This window comes from Phoenix dactylifera, chromosome 8 (assembly GCF_051530095.1).
Source record: "Phoenix dactylifera cultivar Ajwa chromosome 8, Ajwa_hap1_PhDact_Kaust_v1.1, whole genome shotgun sequence".
NCBI lineage: Eukaryota > Viridiplantae > Streptophyta > Magnoliopsida > Arecales > Arecaceae > Phoenix > Phoenix dactylifera.
The window spans coordinates 3,371,450-3,396,606 of NC_143197.1; the positions used below are offsets into that span (position 1 = coordinate 3,371,450).

General features: G+C 39.3%; 2 protein-coding genes across 4 annotated transcripts; one reads left to right on the forward strand and one right to left on the reverse strand.

Moving 5' to 3' along the window:
* Positions 1-5,627: 5,627 nt before the first annotated feature.
* Positions 5,628-10,817, forward strand: PMR5 (Pmr5/Cas1p GDSL/SGNH-like acyl-esterase family protein (DUF828)). Of its 2 annotated transcripts, none has more exons than XM_008794740.6 (5): positions 5,628-6,124; positions 6,268-6,439; positions 6,576-6,754; positions 6,897-7,055; positions 10,091-10,817. In XM_008794740.6, the coding sequence occupies exons 1-5, from the start codon at positions 5,808-5,810 to the stop codon at positions 10,410-10,412; spliced, it is 1,149 nt and encodes a 382-aa protein (XP_008792962.3). In that variant the 5' UTR covers positions 5,628-5,807; the 3' UTR covers positions 10,413-10,817. The 2 variants fall into 2 exon arrangements, with proteins under 2 accessions (XP_008792962.3, XP_088558530.1); XM_088702404.2 differs by having other exon boundaries at positions 5,670-6,124; positions 6,894-7,055; positions 10,091-10,610.
* A 1,988-nt stretch (positions 10,818-12,805) lies between these two features.
* Positions 12,806-17,729, reverse strand: LOC103709410 (asparagine synthetase [glutamine-hydrolyzing]-like). Of its 2 annotated transcripts, none has more exons than XR_015967779.2 (13): positions 17,401-17,708; positions 16,341-16,479; positions 15,759-15,854; positions 15,475-15,616; positions 15,027-15,217; positions 14,721-14,882; positions 14,548-14,628; positions 14,206-14,427; positions 13,964-14,098; positions 13,794-13,874; positions 13,547-13,668; positions 13,350-13,457; positions 12,806-13,250 (listed from the first exon to the last, which is right to left on the reverse strand). XR_015967779.2 is itself a non-coding variant. In XM_008794727.6 (13 exons), the coding sequence occupies exons 1-13, from the start codon at positions 17,478-17,480 to the stop codon at positions 13,002-13,004; spliced, it is 1,773 nt and encodes a 590-aa protein (XP_008792949.4). In that variant the 5' UTR covers positions 17,481-17,729; the 3' UTR covers positions 12,806-13,001. The 2 variants fall into 2 exon arrangements, 1 of the variants encoding a protein (XP_008792949.4); XM_008794727.6 differs by having other exon boundaries at positions 13,547-13,633; positions 17,401-17,729.
* Positions 17,730-25,157: the final 7,428 nt, after the last annotated feature.

Genomic DNA, 25,157 nt, shown 5'->3' on the forward strand with positions numbered 1-25,157 from the left:
GTCTTAATGGAAGTTTGCTTCAAACTCATATTATGTGTTTGTGGATTGGATCAGAAGTTCCAATCGTACCATACATTCAAGCAAAGAAGTGGAGAAGGAAAATGAGTCAACCATGCAGAGCCATACTTGTGCAGCATCTTCTGGCATAGGGGAAATGATACTGATTTGGGAGGCACTTGTTTTGGACACACACAAAGTTTCTCCCACCATGTAGGACAGGAGGAGTGGTGCAACCTGCAAGAATATACACACAGGGCAGTGTCGAATCCTGAATTTGCAAAGCCAGCACGGCATGGGGATGGGCCTGAGGAAGGCTGTGCACTGACTCGTACCACGGAGCATTTTCCTTTATCTCATTATGACAACCTCTAAAACAGCGTCCAGGGAGATGTCCATACTGGAGCAAATCGATCAAAATAGATGTGTTTACATGAGTTGTTTTTCATGTAAATTCCATCTTGGATGAAACTGCCGGTTTGTTGATGTCAAGCTGCAAGCAATTGTAATAGCAGCTCGACTTACGAAATGAGTACTGATGGGAAACATATTAATTGAGATGGCTCATCCACTAAGGGAGTGAAGTTCCTGGTAGAATCGTGAATCGGGCAGTCTATTTGGGCATGGCTCATATTAAGGCAGCTACTCTTCTGGCAATAATGTAGCCTTTGAAGTTTAAAATTTGAATTTGAATACGTAGGATGATTTGAAATTTATATTGGAGTTTTAAGTTGTTGAGTTTGTCGACTTGAACTTCCTTTCTTCTTCTTTTTTTCCTTTGTATTTTTTAATAGGTCTCTTCCCGTCCCTTTTTTTTCCTTAAAATTTTTTAATCTTTTTATTTTATTTATTAGATAATAGATAGTAGAAAAAAGATATATTTACATTAGAAGGAGTAGAAATCATCAATTTCTTTAAGTTTTGCAATAGTATTTCTCCTTTGTCCTAATGGAGACATACAAAGTAGGGGAACCTCTCAGTCTAATTTGCTGATTGGGTAGGGTTGAGTTGAAGTTTCACAAATTTGGACTGCGCTTGAACTTCAAAATCCCAACTTAACCTTTGGTTCGGTTGGGTTAGACTCGATCTCTAACCCAATGTGAAACCTGAGCTTATATCCAAGCCAGCCCAACCTAATATAAAATAAAAAATAATTTGTATATATGTATATGTGTATATATATGTGATGTATTTGATTCATATTTATGTTTAACATGGCTATATATCTTCTCATATTTGTATGTTTATATAGCCAAACCTGATCCAATCTGACTAACTCGACCTAACCAAAATTTAATTTAAGTGGGATTAGATTGTATTAGGTTAGAGAAATTCCAACCTAGCAAGGACATAAGAAAAAGAAAAACAAGCATGAGTGGTAAGCCTTCGGTGGCCCTTAACTAGATTTGGTGTTTTCATTAGGGTAAATTACAAACATCCCTTCAACTTTTTGCGATTTGCACTTACATCCCAAAAGTTCTAATTTTTTCAATTAGAGCCCAAAAGTTTCTAATCGGTAGTAATATGCTTAAGTCATCCATCTCCGTCAGGATATGTCAACACATGATTGTCACTTGAGATAAGTCTAGATACGAAATACCAACAATACCATTGTTTGTTGAATTAGAAAAAAGTGATATATTTTAGCGAAGACAGAAGGACGAGTTCAGTCCGATTAAGGGAGATAAGAGGAGAGAGTGAAGCGAGAAGAGAGGAGAAAGTGGAGGGGAAGAGAGGAGGAGAGTGCAGGAGAAAAGAGAAATGTGGAAATTGTCCATAGCTTCAAGTATAAACTCTGCCCAAAGCTCCTTCCAAAGTTCTGGCCAAGGTTTTCGTCACTTTCCATTTCGTACAATTGTGGGCTAATGCTTTATTAAGGACCTCATGGACCATTTCGTAAAATCTAGTTTTGACAGCTGGGAAAAAGGAAATGTTGTAAGACTGGTGCCTCCATCGATCATATCTGAGGAGCTGGAGCAGGCTGCTGAAGTTTCAAGCGAATGTTTGCCTGTACTTGATGCTAATACCCCAAATTAAGGGACAAATCCAGCAGGCTATCGTAGTAGTTCGTCAAGTTTAGGGTGGACGTGTGAAGTGCATAAGATGGAAAATGAGCTCTGGTCTGTGAAATGGCCTTGTTGATGCTATGCATCCTAGTTGATGATATGATTATGGTGCTAAATATGCAAATAAAAGTATTAAGAATCCAAACATTTTTATTCTACTGCTGATTATTCGGGCAACCATGCTAGTGCTACTGCTACTCAGCATTTAGGGCCATCAGTTTCATCTTGATTTATATGTATTAGCAATCTTGATGTAATGTTAGCCTCCGTGCTCTGTTTTTGTTAGATTATATAGATGCATCTAGTAATATAATCTCGTTGTTGCATCGACATGGATGTTTTTTTAATTAAATCCAAGTCTCGTTTTTCTTGTCACCATTGAAGCATTGAAACTCATTTTGCTACCCTACATCCGTGCAAATTTGCTTGGACAGGCTACTATTAAGCATATTCGTCATTCGTATCTGTATTCGTTTAGCATGCATATGACTTTCTTGCCATTCCGCAGGTGTAATGTGTTCCAATGAATAGCAGTGATAGCATTCGATGTATTTCTGCGATCCCATCATGCACTGCAAATGACCGATTCCGGGGTACATAGTACCATCGATTGTTGTGATCTTACCAACTTTAAAATCTTCACTCATTCAATCACGTATGTCAATGGATGGTTGTTCTTCAATCAATAAATAAAACATGTAGCTAGGATTTGTCCTTTTTCTTTCTTTCCATTCTTGTTGTTTTTTGTTAAAAAAATTATGAACTAATAATTGCACTTCCATATCATCTAAAGCATTCTCAATTGGTTTTGCACAAGAACATAAATAATGTAATATTGTGTGTCTTTTGGCTTGCTAGTTAGGTTTGTAGGTGATACCTTAATTTCCTCTGCATGTGTTGCTGTTGTAGAGTAGATGCTATTCTTGTATTGCATTATTTGGTGATGATGATAGCTAGCCGATCCTCCAAAAGCTTCAATGAGGTTGGAGATGGCCATGACAAGCTGTAAATGGAGCCAACTACCAAGAGTCGTCAATGTCCATAAAGCTGGAAATTGCCAGAAACCACCATCATCACACCCTTTTGGCGAAGGTTCTATCCGCCACTAATAACTCGTGCAAACACTTTATTCCTGCCCCACCCTCACCAAGTATTAAAATAGAGCCGTCGGATGAGTTAAAAGAAGGACGGAAAGTAAGCCATGGAAAGGAAAGGTTCTCCTCGTGCCCCTGCCGCCAAGAAAAGCATGGAACTTTTTTGGCGTCATGTACATGTTCCTTCCCAACTTGCGTAAAAAAGGATGGGAGCATAAACTTGTCCCTTGGCAGCGGCAATCCCGCTGGATCAGTGGACATTATTATGGCATTGGCCCCTTTGAAATTGAGATTGAGCGAGACCCAACCCAGGCTTTAATGTTATTTTGAGTGTTGAATATATAGGCTGTGCCGGCTAATCTAGCTTGTGGGAGCATGCCAACTCATGAACGTTATGCTATATACCGAATGTGCGATAAAGATCACAACAAAATGGCCTACTTGCACAATGGGATAATGAAACTCCGGATGCCGCAAGAGCACGTCATAGTAAAATGGATGAAGACGATCTGAAAATATACGAAAATAATAATAGGGCACCGGGGAGCGAGGAGATACCCAAATCCTTAGGCCAACTAGATACATGCTATGTGTATTAATTTTTCTTACAACATGTTTGGTTTGCAGGGAAAAAATAAAGTTAACAAAAAAAGTAAAAAAAAAATTATTTAATTAAAGTTTTTAGAAGAGAATGATGAAAAAGTAGCATTTCTATAGAAATAAGATTTTTATACTTTATGAAAAAGAAAATCTCATAATGGATACGAAAAAACTATTTTTCTACTGGTTGAAAATTAGATTTTTTTTTTCCAAAACTACTCTTAAGCCATCGAAATTTATGAATAAGGTATTTTGTTTATTAAGGATATACAACTTTTTCAAAAAAATAGATGCTTAACTAAATATAAGCCACTCCATCAAAATTATTTTTTGCAAGCATCACGCTCCTAAAAATCAGCTTTCTAAAAAGAATATCTAATGAAAGAAAATTTTTCATAAATCAAACGAGTTTTTGGAGTACCACTAGGTTTGATGCTTGTTACACCATATAATCATTACCTAAGATATATCAGATTCGCGGCACATGTATTGCTCGGATGCATAGTATCAGCTCCACAGCAATCTTATGCATCCAAAGTTCGCCTGTTCTTCGTATAAGAGACTAGCGGATTTGCTAATCCTGAAAAACAGCTGGTTCTACAGTACAGGATAATAATTTAAATTGGTGGACACACTTAGCTACTATTGGATCACAAACCCTAATTAAGAAAGGACCGCAGACAGAAAACTTAAACAAGATTCTGCTTTCTGCCTCCCAAGATATCGGAAAACCGAAATTTCCTGCTCCACAAACGTCATTCTTAGTCATAGTGGCGGGAGGCCTCCTTGTGTAGGCCGCTATACTCGTCTGCTACAACTTGAATCAACTAATTTCTTTATAATTGAAACTTCCAAGATTAAAATTAGTAACTCTCATCGTTACCTTCAAGTCCAACTCATTTTGGGTTGTTAATCCAGTTGTAATTTTACCATGAAATTCATACAGCTTTTGATTCCCCCAGTCAATTAAAGCTTTTGAGCATGGCAACCATTTGTATTTTAAAGCTTTGATCAGCTAATTCCAACGTAGCCATCGTGCCTGTAACATCGTCACAGCTATACCCGGATAAGCTCCACTAGCCCTGGGCAAGCGCGCGCAGAACGCGATAGGTGGCTCGCCCTCTTTTTCTACCGTTCCTACCCTCCCGTCCTCCGAATGGCGGTCTGAAAGCCTTCGAACCCGTAAAGGAACAAAGGGACTGCCCGCTCCGGCCCACGGCAACTCGCCTTTCCCCCTCCTGTCAACGTCCCACTCCAACGTTCTATACTTTCCTCCTCTACTGTTTTATCAGAGACCACAATATCAGATTTATAACAGTTGGAGGCCAGCGAATCTTCAACACTACTTTTATTGGAGCTGAACTAATAGCTACATGAGAGGGCATCACCTTTCCAAGGCTTGTTTTGGGTGCATATTGCATTCATCTTGAAAGAGATGTGACTACGGTGTCGAGTAGGTTCGAGGCCGGTACAACGATATTGCCAAGCAGTTGCTACTCCACGACATATATAAATTATCGAGATGATGTAGCTTCTTTCAGATCACTCATGTCTATCGAAAAGCGAACAGTGATGCTAGTTGGGTCGTATACTTTATAACTCATCATTATTCTAGAAGATATTTTAGAAAAACCAAGCGTTTGTTTTTTTCTCTCTCTGCATCTTTTTTTTTTTTTGATTTTATTGAATATACTAATTCTTATTTTGTGTGAGGAGCAGTCGTATAAAAATAAAAATAAAATAAGGCCAGGAATCAACACAAACTTTACTTCACGGGCAAGCTCCTAAAGATGATTCGAGCCCACGACGGCCGGCTGTAAGCCCCACACGAACCCACCCAATAAAAACAGAAGCACTCCATGATGACCTCACACAAGGCCACAATATTAACTTCCCTCACGTGAATTCTTCAGCTAACCCTCGCACGCACTACAATTCGCAAGTAGATTTCTACATACAACTTTACAACCTTCCATAAAGCGTCTAGCTGGCTAACAGTAGAAAGAAAAGAATAACCTAGTCGCCCTCCACCTCCTCCTGTTCTTCCCTCATGGGCTTCGATGGTAGCTGTGGTGGATGGAAGGTTTCAATCTTCCTTCTAGGATTGCTTGTTCTTCAAGCCTCTGTCGGCTCGCCGGCGGTGGTCGTAGGCTTGAGAAGGCGTCACGGTAGGCGGCCGGACTTCCTGGCCAACCAGCCTGTTTGCGACATCTTCATGGGGAGCTGGGTCAGGGATGACTCGTACCCGCTGTACCAGTCCTTGAATTGCCCCATCGTCGATGCCGAGTTCAACTGCCAATTGTACGGGAGGCCTGACACCGACTACCTGCGGTATCGATGGAAGCCCTCCGGCTGCGACCTCCCAAGGTTTGTATATATATATATATATATATATATATATATATATACACCTCGTTATATATTCGAAACATGCATCAAATTCTCATTTAACATGCCAATTCACCTGCTGAGGTGAGAATTTTGCAACGTTATATCGGTTTGATGGGCAGGTTTGATGGGCTTGATTTCTTGATGCGAATGAGAGGGAAGAAGGTGATGTTCGTCGGCGACTCGCTGGGCCGCAACCAATGGGAATCTTTGATCTGCATGCTTCATGCAGCGGTGCCATTGTCGCAGACCCAATTGATAAGAGGAGAGCCTCTCTCCACCTTCACGTTCTTGGTATGATGGAAGGGCAGATTCTGTCACTCGAATGGATATAACTCTCTCGTATTTCTTGAAACTGCTGTTTCTGACTAAATTTTGATTAAGATTTGATCATGTTTCGGAACTGTGTGGTTTTTTTGGGGGAATATAGGAGCATGGGGTGTCGGTTTCTTTTTACCGGGCTCCTTATCTTGTGGACATAGACGTGGTCCAAGGGAAACGGATGCTTAGGCTGGATGACATATCGGCTAATGGCAATGCGTGGAAAGGGGCTGATGTCCTGTCTTTTAATTCTGGCCACTGGTGGACGCACACAGGATCTCTTCAAGGGTCAGTATTCTTCCTCCAATTGCTGTGATCACTTCATGCTCCTTGTCCCGTCTATCTGGGGATAAGTTCATACATTATTCTTAGCATTCTTCTTTCTCCTTTTCTTTTTTTGAAACAAGGTTATAATTGCATGCTTTAGCAGGTGGGATTATATGGGAGATGGAGGAAATTACTACGTGGACATGGACCGCTTGATTGCCTTTCAGAAAGGGCTGAGTACATGGGCCAACTGGGTGGACCTTAACATTGATAGAACCAGAACCAAGGTCTTCTTCCAGTCGATTTCTCCCACCCACTACAAGTAACTCTCTCTCTCCCTCTCTCTCTCTCTCACGAGATACACATGAATTGCCGTTTATTTAATTCAATCCTGATGAGTGATGACATATGAGTAAGGTCCACATCCCCGAGAACGCTTGAAAAGGACATCATAAATGCATCTCTTTGGCACGAATCTGAAGAGATTTAACAATTCCACAGGCTAACTTACTCAATTTCCAACCTCTCAAAACATTATAATACCCTCGTTCCAGCTCACAACGAATCATGCTGCCTAACTTTTCTTTTTTAATTAAAAACTATGACACATAAAAGAATGAAATATATATATGTCCATGAAATATGATAAATGATCTTGCTGTTGGTGTTCTGTTTTGGTTATAAACGAGAGAGGGAGGGGGAAAAATCCGCTCTATTTATTACAGAAAGGAAGAATAATAGAGAGAGAGAGAGAGAGAGAGCAAAAAGCATACCAATGTTTCATTCGTGTCCCCTCTCGTTCTATTGGGAGTATGTTGTGTTAATTTTATTATCAAATGGCATCCTATTTTGACGAGGGCTGCATCAATTGATAATTTAATAGCCCTAGTAGAAAAGCTGTGGCATCTCTCTGATGTAGTTTCCTCGGATAAGCGGCACAAGGCAAAAAGCCCCGTTGATATTAAATGAGTTCTTAAATTTCGGCGCTCAGAAGTCACAAGGACGTGGGACCTACTTTGGACTATTGAAGGCCCGAATTGTTCACGGATTAATGGCCCCTTCTTGCCTTCTTGTGGGACGCGAATTCGAGTTAAAAAGGTCGGCCGTCGATTTCACGTAGAAATCCAGCCAGAATTGGTGAAGCCGGGGGGGTCGCGGGCTTCGGGAGCGATCATTGTGGATTTGCTCTTTGGCTCGTTTCAGCCATTGTCTGAATTCTAAAAAAGATCCCAGCCGAAATTTAGGAGCTTTTGAGGATGGCAATTCTCTCTGGTTCAATCCTCCGTTAGTCCATTTTCCATGGTCAACTGAATCATATTTATATGGCTGCGAAGCAAAAATCATCAAACGGAACAACTGATCAATAGAGGATGATTGAACAACTTGTTGGACCACCTTTTTTAGTTTTTGAGCTGTGATATTGATTGGTAGATCTAGGACCCGCGTCCATCTTAGAGATACTAGGATGATCAAACGAGCCCAAGAAGTACACACGTGAAAGGATTTGAATTCAGTCTAGTGTGCATATGGTGCAAAGTCACAATCAACATAACACTTCATGCTTCGACCATGTAAAGTTCCTGTGATCGAGCTTTACCTCCACTAGCCCAAGAGAGTCTTTGAATGAGTTGAAATCTCTAGATGCAGCCTGACTACTGGTGGCTCCTTTCCTCTCATAGGTGTATCGATGGATGTGAGCTCTTCCGAAAATTCTGAAACTAGCTAACTGGGAAGATAGCCTTCTACTTTCCTAGGAAAAAGAGTCCATACTTTTTGCCAATTCTGAAAACTAGCTTCCGGCCCATTCCAGAACTCCCAATCACTATTATCTTGGTCATTCTGATCTTCGTCGGAGGAGCCGGCAGGAAGCATCAGACCATAGCTCTTGCTCTGCAGCAAAAAAGACAATGATGTTAACATCATAAGTAAAAGGGCCGATTGTTACCTTCACCACTTCCGGGATACTGTCGAGGCTTTCGCAGAAGAACACGACATCAAATCCGGCTAGATCCTCCCAGTGGAGACTCGTGCGGCTGGCCCTATGCGGAACGGCGAATCCGAATAGAATCGACGCCACTGCATCCGCTGACCAACAGATAAGGGGAAGGTTTTGCAGCGTTGCGTACACCTTGTATTTCAATTTGTGGTGGACTCCATTCTCGAACTGATTCCAATAGTTAACTAGCACTGTGAAACCAACCCCTCTAATATGTTCCTCCGCCATGAGGGCTTGTACTGTTTGGTTGTCCGGACACGATACGAAGAACTCTCTCTCGAAGAGTTGCCGTGTCGTCCAAGAACCAGATTTCCTTGCTTTATGGCCGAGAATGTTTGAAATAGGATCCACTTTCACCGGTCGCCCAAAGGTCTCAACAAAAGCCGCTCTGTCAAGGTAATCAGTAATATTCGCCATTTCACAGGTGAAGGTGAGAAAGGCTCTTGTGGTTGCGAAGCGATTTGGGATCTGGAGGTTTGTAGATATGCTTTGGTTTTGCATGGTGCTGATTTGACAAGGATGTTTCACTGGATTCCTTAAGGTGGAGGTATTGAGAGATCTACACCGCCTGGCTCTATGGCCAAATCGATGACCGAGGAAGCACTTTATAGGGTTCCAGCAACTATACCTTTGAAGTGCCGTGTGTCTCCACACTGGAAACAAATCCCTGCTTTAAAAGGTTTCCAAGGGGTCTTCGGGGGTGAAGCAACGGAATGGTTGTCTGACCTCGGTATGGTTGTCTCTGGGAGCTACATGGATAAAGTTAACGGGACATCTAGGTAATTTTAGTCTTTTAGATGAGCTACATGGTTGCTGGTTCAAACATTCTCCTTGATGAGATTTCCTCTCTCTAAACCTGTCCATCCCGTTCAAATGGTAACCTTAGGAAGGCATCATCAAAAAACATAACACTTGGTGCTGCACGTAACCTTAGGAAGGCAAGCAGAAATAAACTAGAATGCTTGCCTCGAGACACTTAATTAGTTCTTGTGAGATAATTAGGAAAGTAAATTAAATAAAGGATATAGAGACTACCTTCATGATGAATACCAGCTTGACCAGGGGATGTCACGATACTAACACTGACAGGCCGCGGCTGACAAACTGCTTTGCAGTATGTTTTCATGTCTCTGAGTTATATGCTTGTAGCTTCTTTATAGTGATTCCATTCTTAAGCGCACATATAATACCTACACATTATTCAACGTGTATTAGTACTGGTTTTACATTCTCATCTTGATGAACACACCACAAATCAAACAATTATCATACAAGATACCGATCACCCGTTACATCACTAGGACAAGTTTTGGGACGTGCCATGATTCTTGTCTTGTTTGCCATGTCGTGGTGGAGCACAGCCCAATTGAGTGGGGCGACCCGACGTCGAAGAACTGCTTTGGCCAGACGGTTCCCATTAGCGGATTCAACTATTCAGGGCTGTACCCGAGCCAGATGCAGGTCCTGCAGGGCGTGCTCAGGGCAATGCAGAGCCCTGCCTTCTTGTTGGACATCACCACCCTCTCAGAGCTCAGGAAAGACGGCCACCCCTCCATCTACAGCGGCGATCTGAGCCCCGAGCAGAGGGCCAACCCCGACCGCTCCGCCGACTGCAGCCATTGGTGCCTCCCCGGCCTCCCGGATACTTGGAACCAGCTATTCTATACTGCTCTCTTCTTCTGAGCACCAAGCTTCTCCTGCCTGTTTGTCGCAGGCAAGCAAATTTAATTGTCGCATCCAATTGTACAATCTTACCGTTGATATTTATATATATTTTTTTAAAATAGCTCTTGCGATCTAGCTGAAATGCTGGTGTTGGACTGGCTTAGATACATAGACTCCAACTACATAGTGGAATTAGTGGATATAAAGTTCCATTGTCAGACTATTGTATTTTATTTTTTGAGAAGGATGGTTAGATTATTGTGGCAACGAGTCATGTTAGGTTTTCAATCTCGGTCCAGTCTTCTCTGTTTTTGTTTTTAATCTCTGCTTTTGCAGAGTAAGGACTTGTCTCAGGCAATTGATGCACTTCTCCCAAGGTGAAATGACAAATTTGAAATACAAGTGTAGTTGTTTACCTGCATGCATGTCCTGCTTGATATTAAAAGAGTAATAAGAGGTGGAGAAGACTACTAAAAAATAATTAAGAATATTAAAAACCCATATTATTATTTAACTTGTTGCATGTGCAAGTAATGGTCATTATGGAGTCAAAATATGTCATTATAATGATTGCTACATGTCGGACTATTTTATGATATTTTTATGGTTTATTTAGTTAAAATGATTGATTTTTTTTAAAATATAATTTTTTTAAGAATATAGATTTATTAAGCAGATCCCAGATAGCAGGCACAATGCTAGATGAATATTATTATAGTTATGACTGATTCAAATCTTCATACTAATTATATGTGGGTGGGGCTCTCTCCCTTACTCTCATAATAATAATAATAATAATGAATATAAAAATATCTCACATTACCTTATTTTTTCATTATAATAAATCATATAGCTATTATAATTTATACTAGTAATATTTTATGACTAAAAATCAAGTCCCAAGCTTAAATATCCAACCATAAATTTTTTATTTTCATCCTAATACTACCATATATAATGTTGAAGGCTCCTGTGGTTGGAGTCTCAACCTAAAATCAGCCTTAAAACTGTTTTTTAATTGTTTCTAGTAATAATACTGAAAAGCTTTACTGTACCCAAGGTCTTTAGTACATCTTCTCGGTCATCAATATTTCCTTTCACACCCACCACTCACGCCAGAAATTGACACTAATTCATAGAGGCTCTGTTCATAGAGATGTTGGCTTGGTGTTATACGAGCACCACAACCATAATTGAAACAAGATCAAAATCGTATCCAGCATGAGCGTCCCATAAAGAACTTGTCGATGATATATCTCTTAAATTAGGGGTCTTCTATAAGAGCAATTATGTGAACTTTGAGCTGGTTCCGGCATGCCGGTTGCCAGGACTAGTTCGAAGTTCAGAAGCAATTTTCACATCAATTGCTCAGAGGAATTATACGTGATACTTTTATTCCACAATGGGAGGAAACAGTCCTTACCATGTGCCCATACTCTGTGTCGATCCAATGAAAGTATCAAGAGGGAAGCTGCCGCTCTCCGTCATGGCAGTTGTCATCAGATTGTTGTAACATTGGCTGGGGCGATCTTCACCGAGGACCTCCTATCTCTCACTGGTGCATCCAATTTTAAGATTAGAGCTTGTTCTAAAAAGAATGCAGTTATCAGTTGTAGTAAGCTGTCTTCAGGTAACTGCGCCTGGTATTGAGTTCAGGCCTCTGTAAAACTGTATTTGTGATTTATTTATTTTTATATGAATTGCTCTTGTTCTCGTTCTTGTTCTTACTGGAGAAAAAAGAAATGCTCTCCAGAAAATGATGTCATCGGTGAAGATCACATTCCTTCAGTGTGATGAATGGGAAGTGGGGCTCAGAAAGAACTTAATTCTAAGAAGCAACTATATTTATGCAGTTATTCTGTCTTCATGATGTTGGATGTTGCTGTGTTCAGGTGGGGCTCATATGCTAATGGGCATGAAGGGTTTGAGGAGCTGGATGCTGTTGTGGCTTATAGAATTGGTCTAAAGACATTGTCCAATTGGAGAGATTCTAAATGTCACCAGGGTCTTCTTTACCGCTATGTCCTAAGATTTTTAAATGAAGTTGATTACTGAAGTGCCAGCTCAAAAATCTTTGCATAAGCTCAAAAACCACCACACACTCATTGCATGAGCTCAGACTGGAACTACAAGAAGGGGATGCTGGGGCGATAAAAGGGTGATGGAGGGAATACTTGGGAGGATAAAAGGATGATGGAGGTGGTTGCAGGTGTTGTTGGAAGAACGAGTCCCGGTTACTTCCCTGAACATAACACAGCTTTCAGAGCGCCAAATGGATGGTCATGCATCAGTTTCCACAGAATCTCAAGGACAGATGTTAGGTGATAAGCAGAAAGCCAATCCAAGACCGTATGCCGATCGTGGTGCTTGCCTGGAGTTCTAGAGACATGGAATCAGCTTCTTTATGCTTATTTGTGCACTGAAGGGCTAAACAAAGCCATATAATTGTTCGATTCAAATTTTAGAGGTTACTTTCCATCCCAATACCACACCATGCTCTAATGCTGAGATTAATTACATGAGCTAGTCGCTATCATATAACACAACTAACACAGTGCATTGAGCTACGCCTAGAAATCAGGCACCATAAATATCTTCTAGAGGAAATTAGGTACTGATGGCCAGTCCTGGAGTTCCAACTTCGACCATCCTTGGCTTCTTGTTGACAACCTTGGCAGGGGCGTTCCCAATGGCAGAAGATGTAGGTAGAAGGGGATCATAGGCCGAACTATGAACACCAAGTGCAGCTCTGCCTGAGGGATCAAGATTGTTTGACCACTGAGCATCCCACTCGATAGCCTTTGCCGTGCTGCAAGCCACACTTGGACCCCCAGGGACTGTCATTCTTGCAGAATTCTGCAGCACCAAAACTAAATCAAAATCCTGCCCTAACACTGTAAGAATGTCGACCAATAGGAGAACAAAGAATTTAGTATTGGCATTGAGGTTAATCACCTGTGGGAAAAACCTTTCAAAGATCATTCTGTAGCAGTAGGCCTCTTTCGTGGCTGGTGTATTGTGTGGGTATATGTGCTGTGCATTTTGCATCATTTTATCGGTCACCTACAATGTAAAGGAAAAAGAGAGAGTTAAGAGACAGAAAACAGAGATCATAGAAAAATGATAGACAGAAAGACTAGTAGATAAATTACATGTTCGGCTGCATGAGCTTTCAGCCCATCAATCCAACTGTAGCCAACACCATCACTAAACTGCTCCTTCTGCCTATAGAGAATATGCTGCAAAGACGAGATGCAATTCTGAGTTTTCTTTTCTGCGTAAGAGCAATAGAATTTTGACACCACATGATTCTATTAGCTATCTCGTTCTGAGAGAATATGAAAAGCTATGTGCCATAGAGAAGATTGGGGGAAAGAACAAACTAAGTAGTTTTCAGACCTTTGGCAGATACGGGTTTTCCTCATCATCAAAGGCTTTCCTCAAGACCCACTTCTCGATTCGCCCCATATCAGGTTTGATCTGCTTGCATTTGCAGAATGTCACCTTGCAAATCACTGTAGGAATTCGCCTTTACATGCAAAATAGAAAAGGTGCACTGTTGAAGTTACCATTTTATATTCAGGATCGATGCTCATAGCAACTTTAATGAATTCCTTGTCCAAGAAAGGCACACGAACTTCCAGCCCCCATGCGGATGTTGCTTTATTAGCTCTTAAGCAATCATACTGGTGAAGAGCTTTTATCTGCGAATGAAATGATGCAAGTGACATCATCATTAAAACCAAAAGTAGCTAGCTCATCAGAACATAAAAGTTCAGAAGGCCTTTTGATGGAACATTGATGTGCATACCTTGCGACATGTCTCTCGGTGGAACTCTTCCTTGTTTGGTGCCTTGTGGAAATATAAATAGCCTCCAAAGAGCTCATCCGAGCCTTCGCCAGAGATCACCATCTTCACTCCTAATGACTTGATCTTACGGGCCATAAGAAACATGGGGATGCTGGCCCTGATTGTAGTGACATCATATGTTTCGATGTGATAGATTACATCCTCGATAGCATCAATACCATCCTGTCAATCAATATGAAACCCAGAAAGCTTCTTAAATTTTTTTCACCTTCACAGAACAAGCACGCAAGGAACCTAACAACTTCCCAGTACCTTCTTTTAAAAAAAAAAAAAATCCAGTACCTGAACAGTGAAGTGAAACTCATGGTGGACAGTTCCCAAATAATCAGCAACCTTCCTTGCTGCCAACAAATCTGGTGAGCCCTGCAACAAAGGGGGGATACGATCAAAGCTGCAGAACTTCATTGTTCCTCAGAAAAATTGAAGGAAGAATATTTGAGGATCATTTTATCAACCTCCAAGCCAACACAGAAGGAATGGAGCTGAGTCCCCCACTGCTCTGCCGCTTTGGTTCCCGCTAAGTGGCGTGCAGTAACAGCAGCAACTAGCGATGAATCCAGGCCACCAGATAACAAAACTCCAAATGGAACATCCGTCATGAGTCTCTTAATGACGGCCTGCGCAAATCAACAGGAGATAATTATCTCATTTATGAAGCCTTGCCAAAGTTTAATTGTTTAGTCAAATATGTAAGCTTACTGTGTTTAAGCATAGAAAGTTCAGGTTGCAATCAACCTGAAATTAGAGCTATGCAAGCTTACATTTTCAAAGGCCTTCCTCAGAGCAAGGGGGTCATATGGGAGTGATGGAATAGTCTCCGAGTACCAGGTTGGGTTATACCATCTCTTATAGCCGCCTTCCTTGCTGGAGTAGAGACAGCCAGGGGGGAAGACCTCAAAATGTTCGCAGTCATCATTCAGTCCTTTCATCTCCGACGATATCCAAACAGAACCTGTAAAACGAAAGAAGATCCAATTTATTACTTCTAGCATCTTCAGGGGGAAGTTCATTACCTTAACAATTTTTGTGAGAATTGGTAGATCAAAGAAAGCCAAATTAAAAGCTCTAGCTAGCCCAATACAAGCAAAGCATCAAGAGAAATATATATGTAGCTACAAAGATTACCATCAAGGCTTTCATCAAAAGAAGAAGAAGAAGAAGAAATGAACTTAAGCTACATTAGGAGGAAAAAAAAAAAAAAAAGATTACCATCGAGGCCCCAGCCAATGTAGAGCGGAGTGATGCCAATTGCATCTCGGGCAGCAATGAAACTGCTGTCACGTGTGTCCAGCAACACAAATGAGAACATCCCATCCAGCATGTCCACAAAACTGTCTCCATATTCCTCATACTGTCACAAGTAATACAAGAGAAGAATTCCATCTCACTTTCTTCGCTCAAAAAAGATTTCATCTTTCCTAAAAAGTAGGGAAAAAAAAAACATTTCTGCATATTTTAGCATATATGGCTTGTGTAATTCATAGATTTCTCACCAGATGGGCAATAACTTCACAATCGCTCCCTGTCCTGAACTTATGATTAGACAACCTTTTCCTCAGGTCTTCATGGTTGTAAATCTCTCCATTGACCTGTTTTAAACATATAAATGTCAGATGTTTACATGATATGATTGATAAGAAGAAAATTCATTAAAGAAAGTTGCGATATTACAGGAAAGAAATGTTGATTAAGTTCTTTAATTACAAGAGAAGTCTGTATCATTAGCCACATGTAATAGCAGCCTGCTTGACCTTCTTGATTTGTATTTATCTTCTATACGTTGTCATGGGCTGGATTGCCATTTTTTGCATCAAAAGATAAAAAAAAATTGTTCTCATATATATATATATATATATATATATATATATATATATATATATATATATCATAGGATAAGACTCAGGATCTTTCATCGTTATCCTAGTCTTTTTTGGAGAAACTTCAACGTTATCGCTGTTAACAACGTCATTCTCTAAATACATGGAGTTAGAAGTCAGTCATCCCTGGAAAGAGGCATGGATGTCAACTAATGGTAAGGGAAAAATAAATGTTTTGGGGTTTATGTAAATGATTACCGTCACGACCATGGTTTTGTCTTCATTATAAAGGGGTTGATCACCGGAAGCAGGATCAATGACTGCTAGCCGCTGATGTGCTAGAAAACAATCCCCAAACTGGTGCAGTCCGCTCCAATCTGGTCCGCGATGTTTTAATCTATATCCAAAAGAGAAACAAAATATTACTTACCTATTCATTCACTCATTTTGGAAGTTGAAAAGAACAAAACACAGACTTTTCATTAATTATCAAAAGAAATTATCTTCAAAAAAGGTTTAAAGGTTATAACAAAAGATTCCTTTTTTAATATGATAAACAAAATTCAGACTTTTCTTAGATGAGAAAGAACCATATGTATTTATCTGGAATACAAAATATAACAGAAACAGAGTGGCTTGCTCATCATCAATTATACATCATAAAGAGGTCAATATAATTCCATAAGTGTAAGAAGTACATTTGTCCATTCATGGTAAGCATTAAAGAGCTCATTTCCGTTTTTAGCCTTTTTGAGAAAGAACACAATCTTTTGTGTTTTTCCTTTTTACAATTTTTTTATAAATAGCTTCTGCAAACTCTCCTTTAATAATAACGGCCGCGTGGCTTTTCCTTCTTTGTTTATCAAAAAAAAATAAAAATACAATCAACAGATTTAAGATGATGGGGTTAAATGTAAAATCTCCTTCGTTGGTTCTTTCTCCATCTTCAAGATTCAGATTCAGAGAGCATCTACCCATAAAAGGATAATTTTAAACAAGACAAGCAAATAATATTTTAAATAAAATAAAATAAAATATAAAATTCAAAACCATAATCGCAACCGCAAAACCTTATCCCGACGATTCAGGATTGGTTTTTATATATCTTCATTCACTTAAAAATATATCGTGTAATTCAAACGAAAATAGACAAATATATATATATATATATATATATATATATATATATATATATATATATATTGGAGCAAAATCATGATCATCATCAAACCCCATACAAAAATCAATCAGGAACCCAAAAGTTCCATCTTTGTCACGAGAGAGAAGAGAGAAGGATGGGATGAGTATGGATCATTGCCTGCGAGAGAGCTCGAGCACACGAACCCTCTTCGCTTGTGAATCATCCGAACATCCCAACACCGCCAGTATCCCACACATGATACTGATTGAAATGAAACTAGAGAGACCAGAAACCGTAAACCCAAACCTCTACCACAGAAAAGAGAAGAAGAAGAAGAAGATATTAAACAAAAACGTAGAAAGGAAAGAGAGGGGGGTAAAGAGGGAGAAGCAGGAGTAAGAGGAGAGATGGGACAAGTGATCGTAGAGGATATATTAGGCGGCGAGCCCCTTGGCCTCCAACGCCCCCTCGCCGCCGGTCTTTATAGAACCAACGGCGTCGCACCCCCGCGCAGTGCGATGGCGGGGCGCCACGTCATGGGCACCGCAGGACCACTGAAGCGACGCACGGGATCGCCACGCGTCGCCTCCTCGCTCGCTGGACCACGTCAAAGAAAGGGAACCGGCGTTATCCGTTCCGGATCCCGAGAGCTCAGTTAGCTGGGCCCCACTTTGCGGGCAACGAAGATCGCCGGACTATCTCCGCCGTCCACGTTCCCTCTGGACACGTGGTACCAGCGTGCTGTCGCTCTGAGGCAGGCGTACGGTCTCCGGGGCCCACGCCTCAGACGTCGTCGAATCGCGCTCGATCGAGAGCGTGGATGGCGTGCTCTTTCTTCTTACATTTGTCTTTGCCATTTCTAGCCGCAGTAGATTAGGTGGAGATTTATCCTTATCCTCGGGAGTGGTGAATATAGATACTATCATCATCAGTCGAATAAACTTAGTATGTTGTCATCTTTCCTTACATTAATATTCTTAGATTTTTTACATCATGATAGCGTTTCCTCTAGTAGCCCATTATCCATATTAAGGGAGAAGCAAATGTAAATAAAAATAGAAAATGCAATACACATCATAATTGAGTTCTTTTATTTATAAAAGGTAAATGAAATTTTCCTAAAGGGGAAGTAATATTTTTGTCCATGTACATATGTGACTACACCTGCATGGCACCTACAATTGGCAGCTTAATCAATGTAGTTGTCGTAAGTACATCTTTGGTCGGTTTGTCCAGTAAAACGACATTATATGCTATAGCTACGTGACCATGGAGTTCTTTTGTATGACAAAGCAGGATGTGCATAACCTTGAACTAGTATGTTTTGATTGGGCTCAATTATTGCCAGAAATCACTAGTGCATATTAGAGTTTCTATAATTGTACTCTTTTTACCATGGTGTTTGGAAATTTTTTGCTACTCTCATGTCGTCATGTTTGCGAAATTATGTCTTCTATACCTCCATGATCAAAAGACATTTTTTTCCCTCTTTATTTTTCAAAACCATGATAAAGATTGCATGTTCCTCTAACCAAACTATCCAATTATCAGCCCCCAATATTTTTGGTACTAGGATGCCCATCACTTTCATAGTTCGTAAGGTTACTAAAGAATTGGCAGTACAAAGATCACTTCTTTTTGCAGAATGCATAACAATTTGCCACCTCCTATGATTGAATCCGGCTACTCAAGACCTCTTGTTGACAGATAAATACCAACCAAGTTATTAACTGTTTACAAAAATTATTTTCAATAATATAAATATTTTGAATAAAATATTAATTTAATATTACTAATCTAGAATAATGTGTCCCTTTTTTTTTCTTTTTCTTTTTTGTAAAGGAAAAAAGGGAAAGCAAAATTCCCATGGTTTAATAAAAAGCAGAGGAAATATTGAGGGAAAAAGAAGGTGTCAAGTATACCAACTTATACGTATGAAACTCTTGAAGTTGACTATTTGTCTTCTCCCTCCATTGTCATCAATCCATCCCTCATGTCAACATCTTCCTTTTGATCCAACAATTTTTGATCTTAATCATGTTTCATATATTTACTTTCTATATGTTGGCTTGAAGCCTATTTACATGAATGGTGGTACTCTTTTTCAAGCTTTCTAGACATTAAAAAACTATCTAGCTTTGCTTGTAGACATCTTGACGGGTCTTGAAAAAATTTACTTAGATAAAATTAATTTTTGCTTTGAACATGCATCCCAAAAGATAAAGCCACTAAGATAGACACCGAGAGAGATGTTGATGTTAACTACTTGACCATATGCGAGTAATAATTGAAATCGGAAAGGAATGGAATGAAATCGAAAAGGATTGAAATGAGAATCAGAATGGCCAATATCCTTGCATTGGATAGTATCACTTGGTTTGGTTGTGTAGACTCTGAGGTTTAATTTCCATTGAATTCAGCCCTTCAAAGATGAAATGAGTCAAGGATAGAAAAAGAAAAAAAACCTCTTAATCTCAAAAATAAATTAATTATCGGTTTTGAAAAAAGAAAATGGTGCATGAACCAAGAAAATATGAAAAATGAAACCACGCTGGTACAAATTTGGATCATGTCTCCAAGAAAATGGTGCATGAACCAATAAAGTGACTTTATTGGCCCTTCTTTGGATTGTTGTCGTCTGGAACAAGAAAGTGACTTTATTAGGCCCTTCATGTTTTTGAGGTTAGCGGCACTTGGACGTGAAGGGTGAACTAAACTAGGTATATTGTAGGCATCACTAACAACTATTGGCATAAGTTGACCGCAAAGACTTGCAAATAGATTGGGCTAGATTTGGTCAGGCCAAGGTAGTCTGGCCGACCAAATTCTACCTAATGGACCTGCACTCGCACACCAAATTTCATTCTCCTAGCACTTACAATGACATAGATATAATGTATAGTCAAGTGTTGAGAATCAAAACTCATAACATCAAGCATGTATCCAATCAAACTAGTTAGGTTTGTAAATTACAATGCTCTGCCTGATCACGAAAGCACGGGCTTATTCTTCACTATAAAAATTAAAACCACTATGTAGAAGTTGGCATAGTAGCTAGTTTGCATACCTAATTCAATGGATAAATACGTGAATCAATCAGTCATTGACTCACGAGTAAAGTATGAGGTGACACGTTCCATGCATATTTTTCTTTTTTTTAGATTTCAAATCCCACAATCCAGGTAACGATGAAGCTGGCCATGCAGTAAACCTTTTTCCCTTGCATGGTATTTGGCGTACTGTGGAAGCAGAGAAACTGACGAGAAAACAGAACTTTTCCTATTTGCATGCTTTCTAAGGGCCGGCACACACGTGCCTATATATATGTACTCACAAATTTTCAAATTTGGTGGGACTGACTCAATTTCATAATTATAGAAGTATAAAATATATAAATCAATAAAATCAGAAAAATAAGAGAAGATCTTGGGGGGTTGGAAGGTTGTTGAATAAGAGAATATTTCGTATCCAAATTTTATAAGCTTCCAATATATGGTTGGAAGGACATTGATGAAGAGAAAATCTCGTGCCCAAATTCGTTAAGTTTTTAATGAAATAAAGTCCATCAACGCACATCATAATCGAGTTCTTTTATTTATGAAAGGTAAATAAAAATATTCCTAAAGAGGAAAGTAATATTTTTTGCCATGTTCATATGAGACTACACCTGCATGGAACGCGCTACTGGCAGCTTAAATGTAGTTGTCATAAGTACGTCTTTGGTCGGTTTGTTCAGTGAAACGACATTATATGCTCTAGCTATGTGACCATGGAGTTCTTTTGTATGACAAAGGAGAATGTGCATAGCCTTAGACTTCGTATGTTTTGATTGGGCTCAATCATCGCCGGGAATCATTAATGCATATTAGAGTCTCTATAGTTGTACTCTTTTTACCATGGTGTTTGAAAATTTTCTGCTACTCTCATAAACGATCATGCCGTCATGTTTGCGAAACTATGTCTTCTATACCTCCATGATTAAAAAATATTTTTTTTCTTTTTTTCTCTCTCTTTATTTCTCAAAACAATGATAAAGATTGCATGTTCCTCTAACCTAACTATTTAATTATCAGCACCCAATATTTTTGGTATTAGGATGCCCGTCACTTTCATAGCTCGTAAGGTTAATGATGAATTGACAATACAAAGATCGCTTCCTTTTGCAGAATGCATAACTATTTGCCACCTCCTATGATTGAATCCAGCTACTCAAGACCTCTTGTAGGCAAATAAATATCAACCAAGTTATTATCTCTTTACAAAAATTATTTTCACTAATATAAATATTTTTAATAAAATATTAATTAAATGTTACTAGTCTAGAATAATGTATCCCTTTTTTTTTCTTTTTCTTTTTTGTAAAGAAAAAGGGGGAAATAAAATTCTCATGGTTTAATAAAAAGCAGAGGAAACATTGAGGGAAAAAGAAGATATCAAGTATATCAACTTATACATATGAAACTCTTGAAGTTGACTATTTGTCTTCTCCCTCTATTGCCATCAATCCATCCCTCATGTCATCATCTTCCTTTTGATCCAACAATTTTTCATCTCAATCATGTTTCATATATTTACTTTATATATGTTGGCTTGAAGGCTATTTACATGAATGATGATATTCTTTTTCAAGCTTTCTAGACATTAAATAACTATCTAGCTTTGTTTATAGACATCTTGACCGGTCTTGGAAAAAATTACTTACATAGAGTTAACTTTTGCTTTGAACATGCATCCCAAAAGATAGGGCCACTAAGATGGAGACCGAGAGAGACATTGATGTTAACTATTTGACTATATACGAGTAATAATTGAAGTAATATATGTGCAACAACGCTAACAGAAAATTATTAGGGGCGTATTTGGTTTGCAATCGGAATTGAAATCAGAAAGGATTGGAATGAGAATCAGAATGGCCAATATCTCCTAACGTGTTTAATTCGTGATCAGAACCGGAACTGTAATAGAATTTGAATATTAGAGAAGACTAGAGATTTGGTTTCAGGGGATTGAGCATATTCCCATTCCTCCTCCAAAATTGAAGTGGGATTGGTAGAAGTCACTCGTTTCAATATTTATTCCAGAGTCTAACTTCTTCTAGCCAAACACGCCTCAGGGGATTCATTGAAACATGGCATTTAGATATGTGCATCACATTCTCTAATTTTTTTTTTTTCAGAAAATGATTCTCCACATTTTGTCCTGTACAGGAAGGCAAGACTAGGATGAGGCTGCCACATCATCAAAATTGTAGTATATTCACCCCATCAATTATATCCGATTCGTAGAGACCCAAGCTGGTACGCCGGAGCTTGCAAGTCAACCACCAATTAGGTCCATTCTTATCTTCTTTTGTGCAGCTTCCTCCACGTAATTGTTCTCACTGTTAGACTCAACTTGACGTCTACGCTCGGGCTCTGTTGCGACCGACCAAAGTTCGATAACACGCCAAAATTTTGGGAGCTGGATTCGATGGTCAGCTTACCTACTCCCACGCGTACCGCCAATCTGTCACGTGGTCCTGTTGGAGGTATTAGTAAAAGTTGCTATCTTTGACAGAGTCAGACGCAACTCGAGTTATTAGAGCCGCGACTCAATTTCACCTCTTTTTTTTTTTTAAGGAAAAAATAAATTTCAACTTGGGTTGGGTTCATGAGAGGCACTTAGGTCTTAGGCTTCATATAGATGCGTTGCAAATAAAATATATCTGAATCGCTCGTCGTAAGCCATAAGATCGATCATTTATTATTTGAAACTGAGTGTACGGGGTGAAGCCATGTTTTCAAGGGCCAAACCGAATGCTTCGTATCATCTGGAGAAAACCAAGAGGAGGAGGTTTTGCTTTTGAATGTTAATTGTTTAATCGATAAAGAACAATTATTTATCATGTTTGCTTTGGATAGTATCACTTGGTTTGATTGTGTCGAGTCTCTGAGGTTTAATTTCCTTTGAATTCAGCCCTTCAAGGATGAAATGAGTCGAGGATGGAAAAAGAAAAAAGCTCTTAATCTCGAAAATTAATTAATTACAAAAATAAGAAAAAAATAGGAGAAAAGAAATCACGTTGGTACAATTTTGGATCATTAATGGTGCATGAACCAAGAAAGTGACTTTATCAAGCCCTTCCTGTTTTTGAGGTTAGCTGCACTTGGACGTGAAGGGTGAACTAAAGTAGGTATACTGTAGGCATCACAACCAACTAATTGGCATAAGTGGACCGCTAAGACTTGCAAATAGATTGGGCTATATTTGGTCAGGCATATATAGTCTGGCCGACCAAATTCTACCTAATGGACCTGCACTCGCACACCAAATTTCATTCTCCTAGCACTTACAATGACATAGATATAATGTAAGATCAAGTGTTGAGAATCAAAACTCATAACATCAAGCATGTATCCAATCAAACAAGTTGGGTTTGTAAATTACAATGCTCTGCCTGATCACGAAAGCACGTGCTTATTCTTCACTATAAAAATTAAAACCACTATGTAAAAGTTGGCATAGTAGTTTGCATACCTAATTCAATGGATAAATACGTGAATCAATCAGTCATTGACTGACGAGTAAAGTATGGGGTGACACGTTCCATGCATATTTTTCTTTTTTAGATTTCAAATCCCACAATCCAGGCAACGATGAAGCTGGCCATGCAGTAAACGTTTTTCCCTTGCATGGTACGACGTACTGTGGAAGCAGAGAAACTGACGAGAAAAGAGGACTTTTCCTATTGCATGTTTTCTAGAGGCCCCCGCGCACGCGCGCCCATACATATGTGTATATATATACATATGTATAGATGTATATATACAAACTCACAAATTTTCAGATTTGATGGAATTGACTCAAGTTCATTATTATAGAAGTATAAAATATATAAATAAATAAAATCAAAAAAATAAGGGAAGATCTTACAGGGTTGAAAGGTTGTTGAATAAAAGGATATTTTGTATCCAAATTTTGTAAGCTTCCAATATATGATTGGAAGGACATTGATGGAGAGAAAATCTCGCACCCAATTCGTTAAGTTTTTAATGGAAATAAAGTCTATTGATGCATGGAGATTTTTTGGTTTACCAATAACAACTAAGCTATTGATATTTTGATTGTTGTACATTGGTCAAGATTTTAAAACAATCATTTATAAGTACCTTCAAAACTTCAAGCTATATATTGAAATAAATTGAAATCTAAATTTATTTAGAAACTAGTCAACTACTGATATTTCAATATTTAAAATCCTTGCCTTACCAACAGTTTAGGACAACCCATGAATGAAACATGTTCGTTGCTACAAAAGATGGATATGGAAAGAAAAAAATATCAAAATAACAAATGATTCTCACAACAAATAAATAAATTTGGAAAATCAAGATTTTCCAGCTATCTATGAGAAAAAGTTCCCGCAAAGAGGAGTCGTAATTGGCAGTAGAAGATTGATGATGCATGTGCGAAGCCACCCAATCTATAGGGTTTTACCTCTATAAATACATTAGATTATTTACATATACCAAACGTCAAGAAAGTGGATGATATCAATGAAAGGTTGAGGTAGCGTATTGACCCAACAATTTGTGAGCCACTCTCCAACCATATATTGGTAGTATCAAGCTCTGAGATAGCATATACTATTCTTTTTTTTGGTAGCAAATAGGAGGGGAGAGGGAGAGGCAGAACCCCACTCGCGTAGTAGCCCTCACTAGGCCCTCCTTCCACTAGGAAATGTTCAATGCGGGTTGCAAGTTTCCGCGTGCCCTCCCCAACCCATGGAAAACCTCACTGGGCCATCTACGTGTGAGTACGTTACCCCAGCGCCACCTCCGCGTGCCCTCCCCAACCCATGAGAAACCCCATTAGGCCATCTATATGTGAGTACGTCACCCCAGCGCCACCTCAGTACTGATGGAAGAAAAGCATATCCACATAGAGCCATCCGG

Bases quoted from the DNA above. Each gene is read 5' to 3' on its own strand.
- PMR5 (XM_088702404.2), top strand. From the start codon at position 5,808: ATGGGCTTCGATGGTAGCTGTGGTGGATGGAAGGTTTCAATCTTCCTT. The intron at 6,755-6,893 runs GTCAGTATTCTT...TGCATGCTTTAG, and splicing joins CACACAGGATCTCTTCAAGG to CAGGTGGGATTATATGGGAG. The intron at 7,056-10,090 runs GTAACTCTCTCT...GGTGGAGCACAG, and splicing joins ATTTCTCCCACCCACTACAA to CCCAATTGAGTGGGGCGACC.
- LOC103709410 (XM_008794727.6), bottom strand. From the start codon at position 17,480: ATGTGTGGGATACTGGCGGTGTTGGGATGTTCGGATGATTCACAAGCG. The intron at 15,855-16,340 runs GTAATCATTTAC...TGTTTAAAACAG, and splicing joins ACAAAACCATGGTCGTGACG to GTCAATGGAGAGATTTACAA. The intron at 13,458-13,546 runs GTAATTTATCTA...TTTACATTGTAG, and splicing joins AAGCTCATGCAGCCGAACAT to GTGACCGATAAAATGATGCA.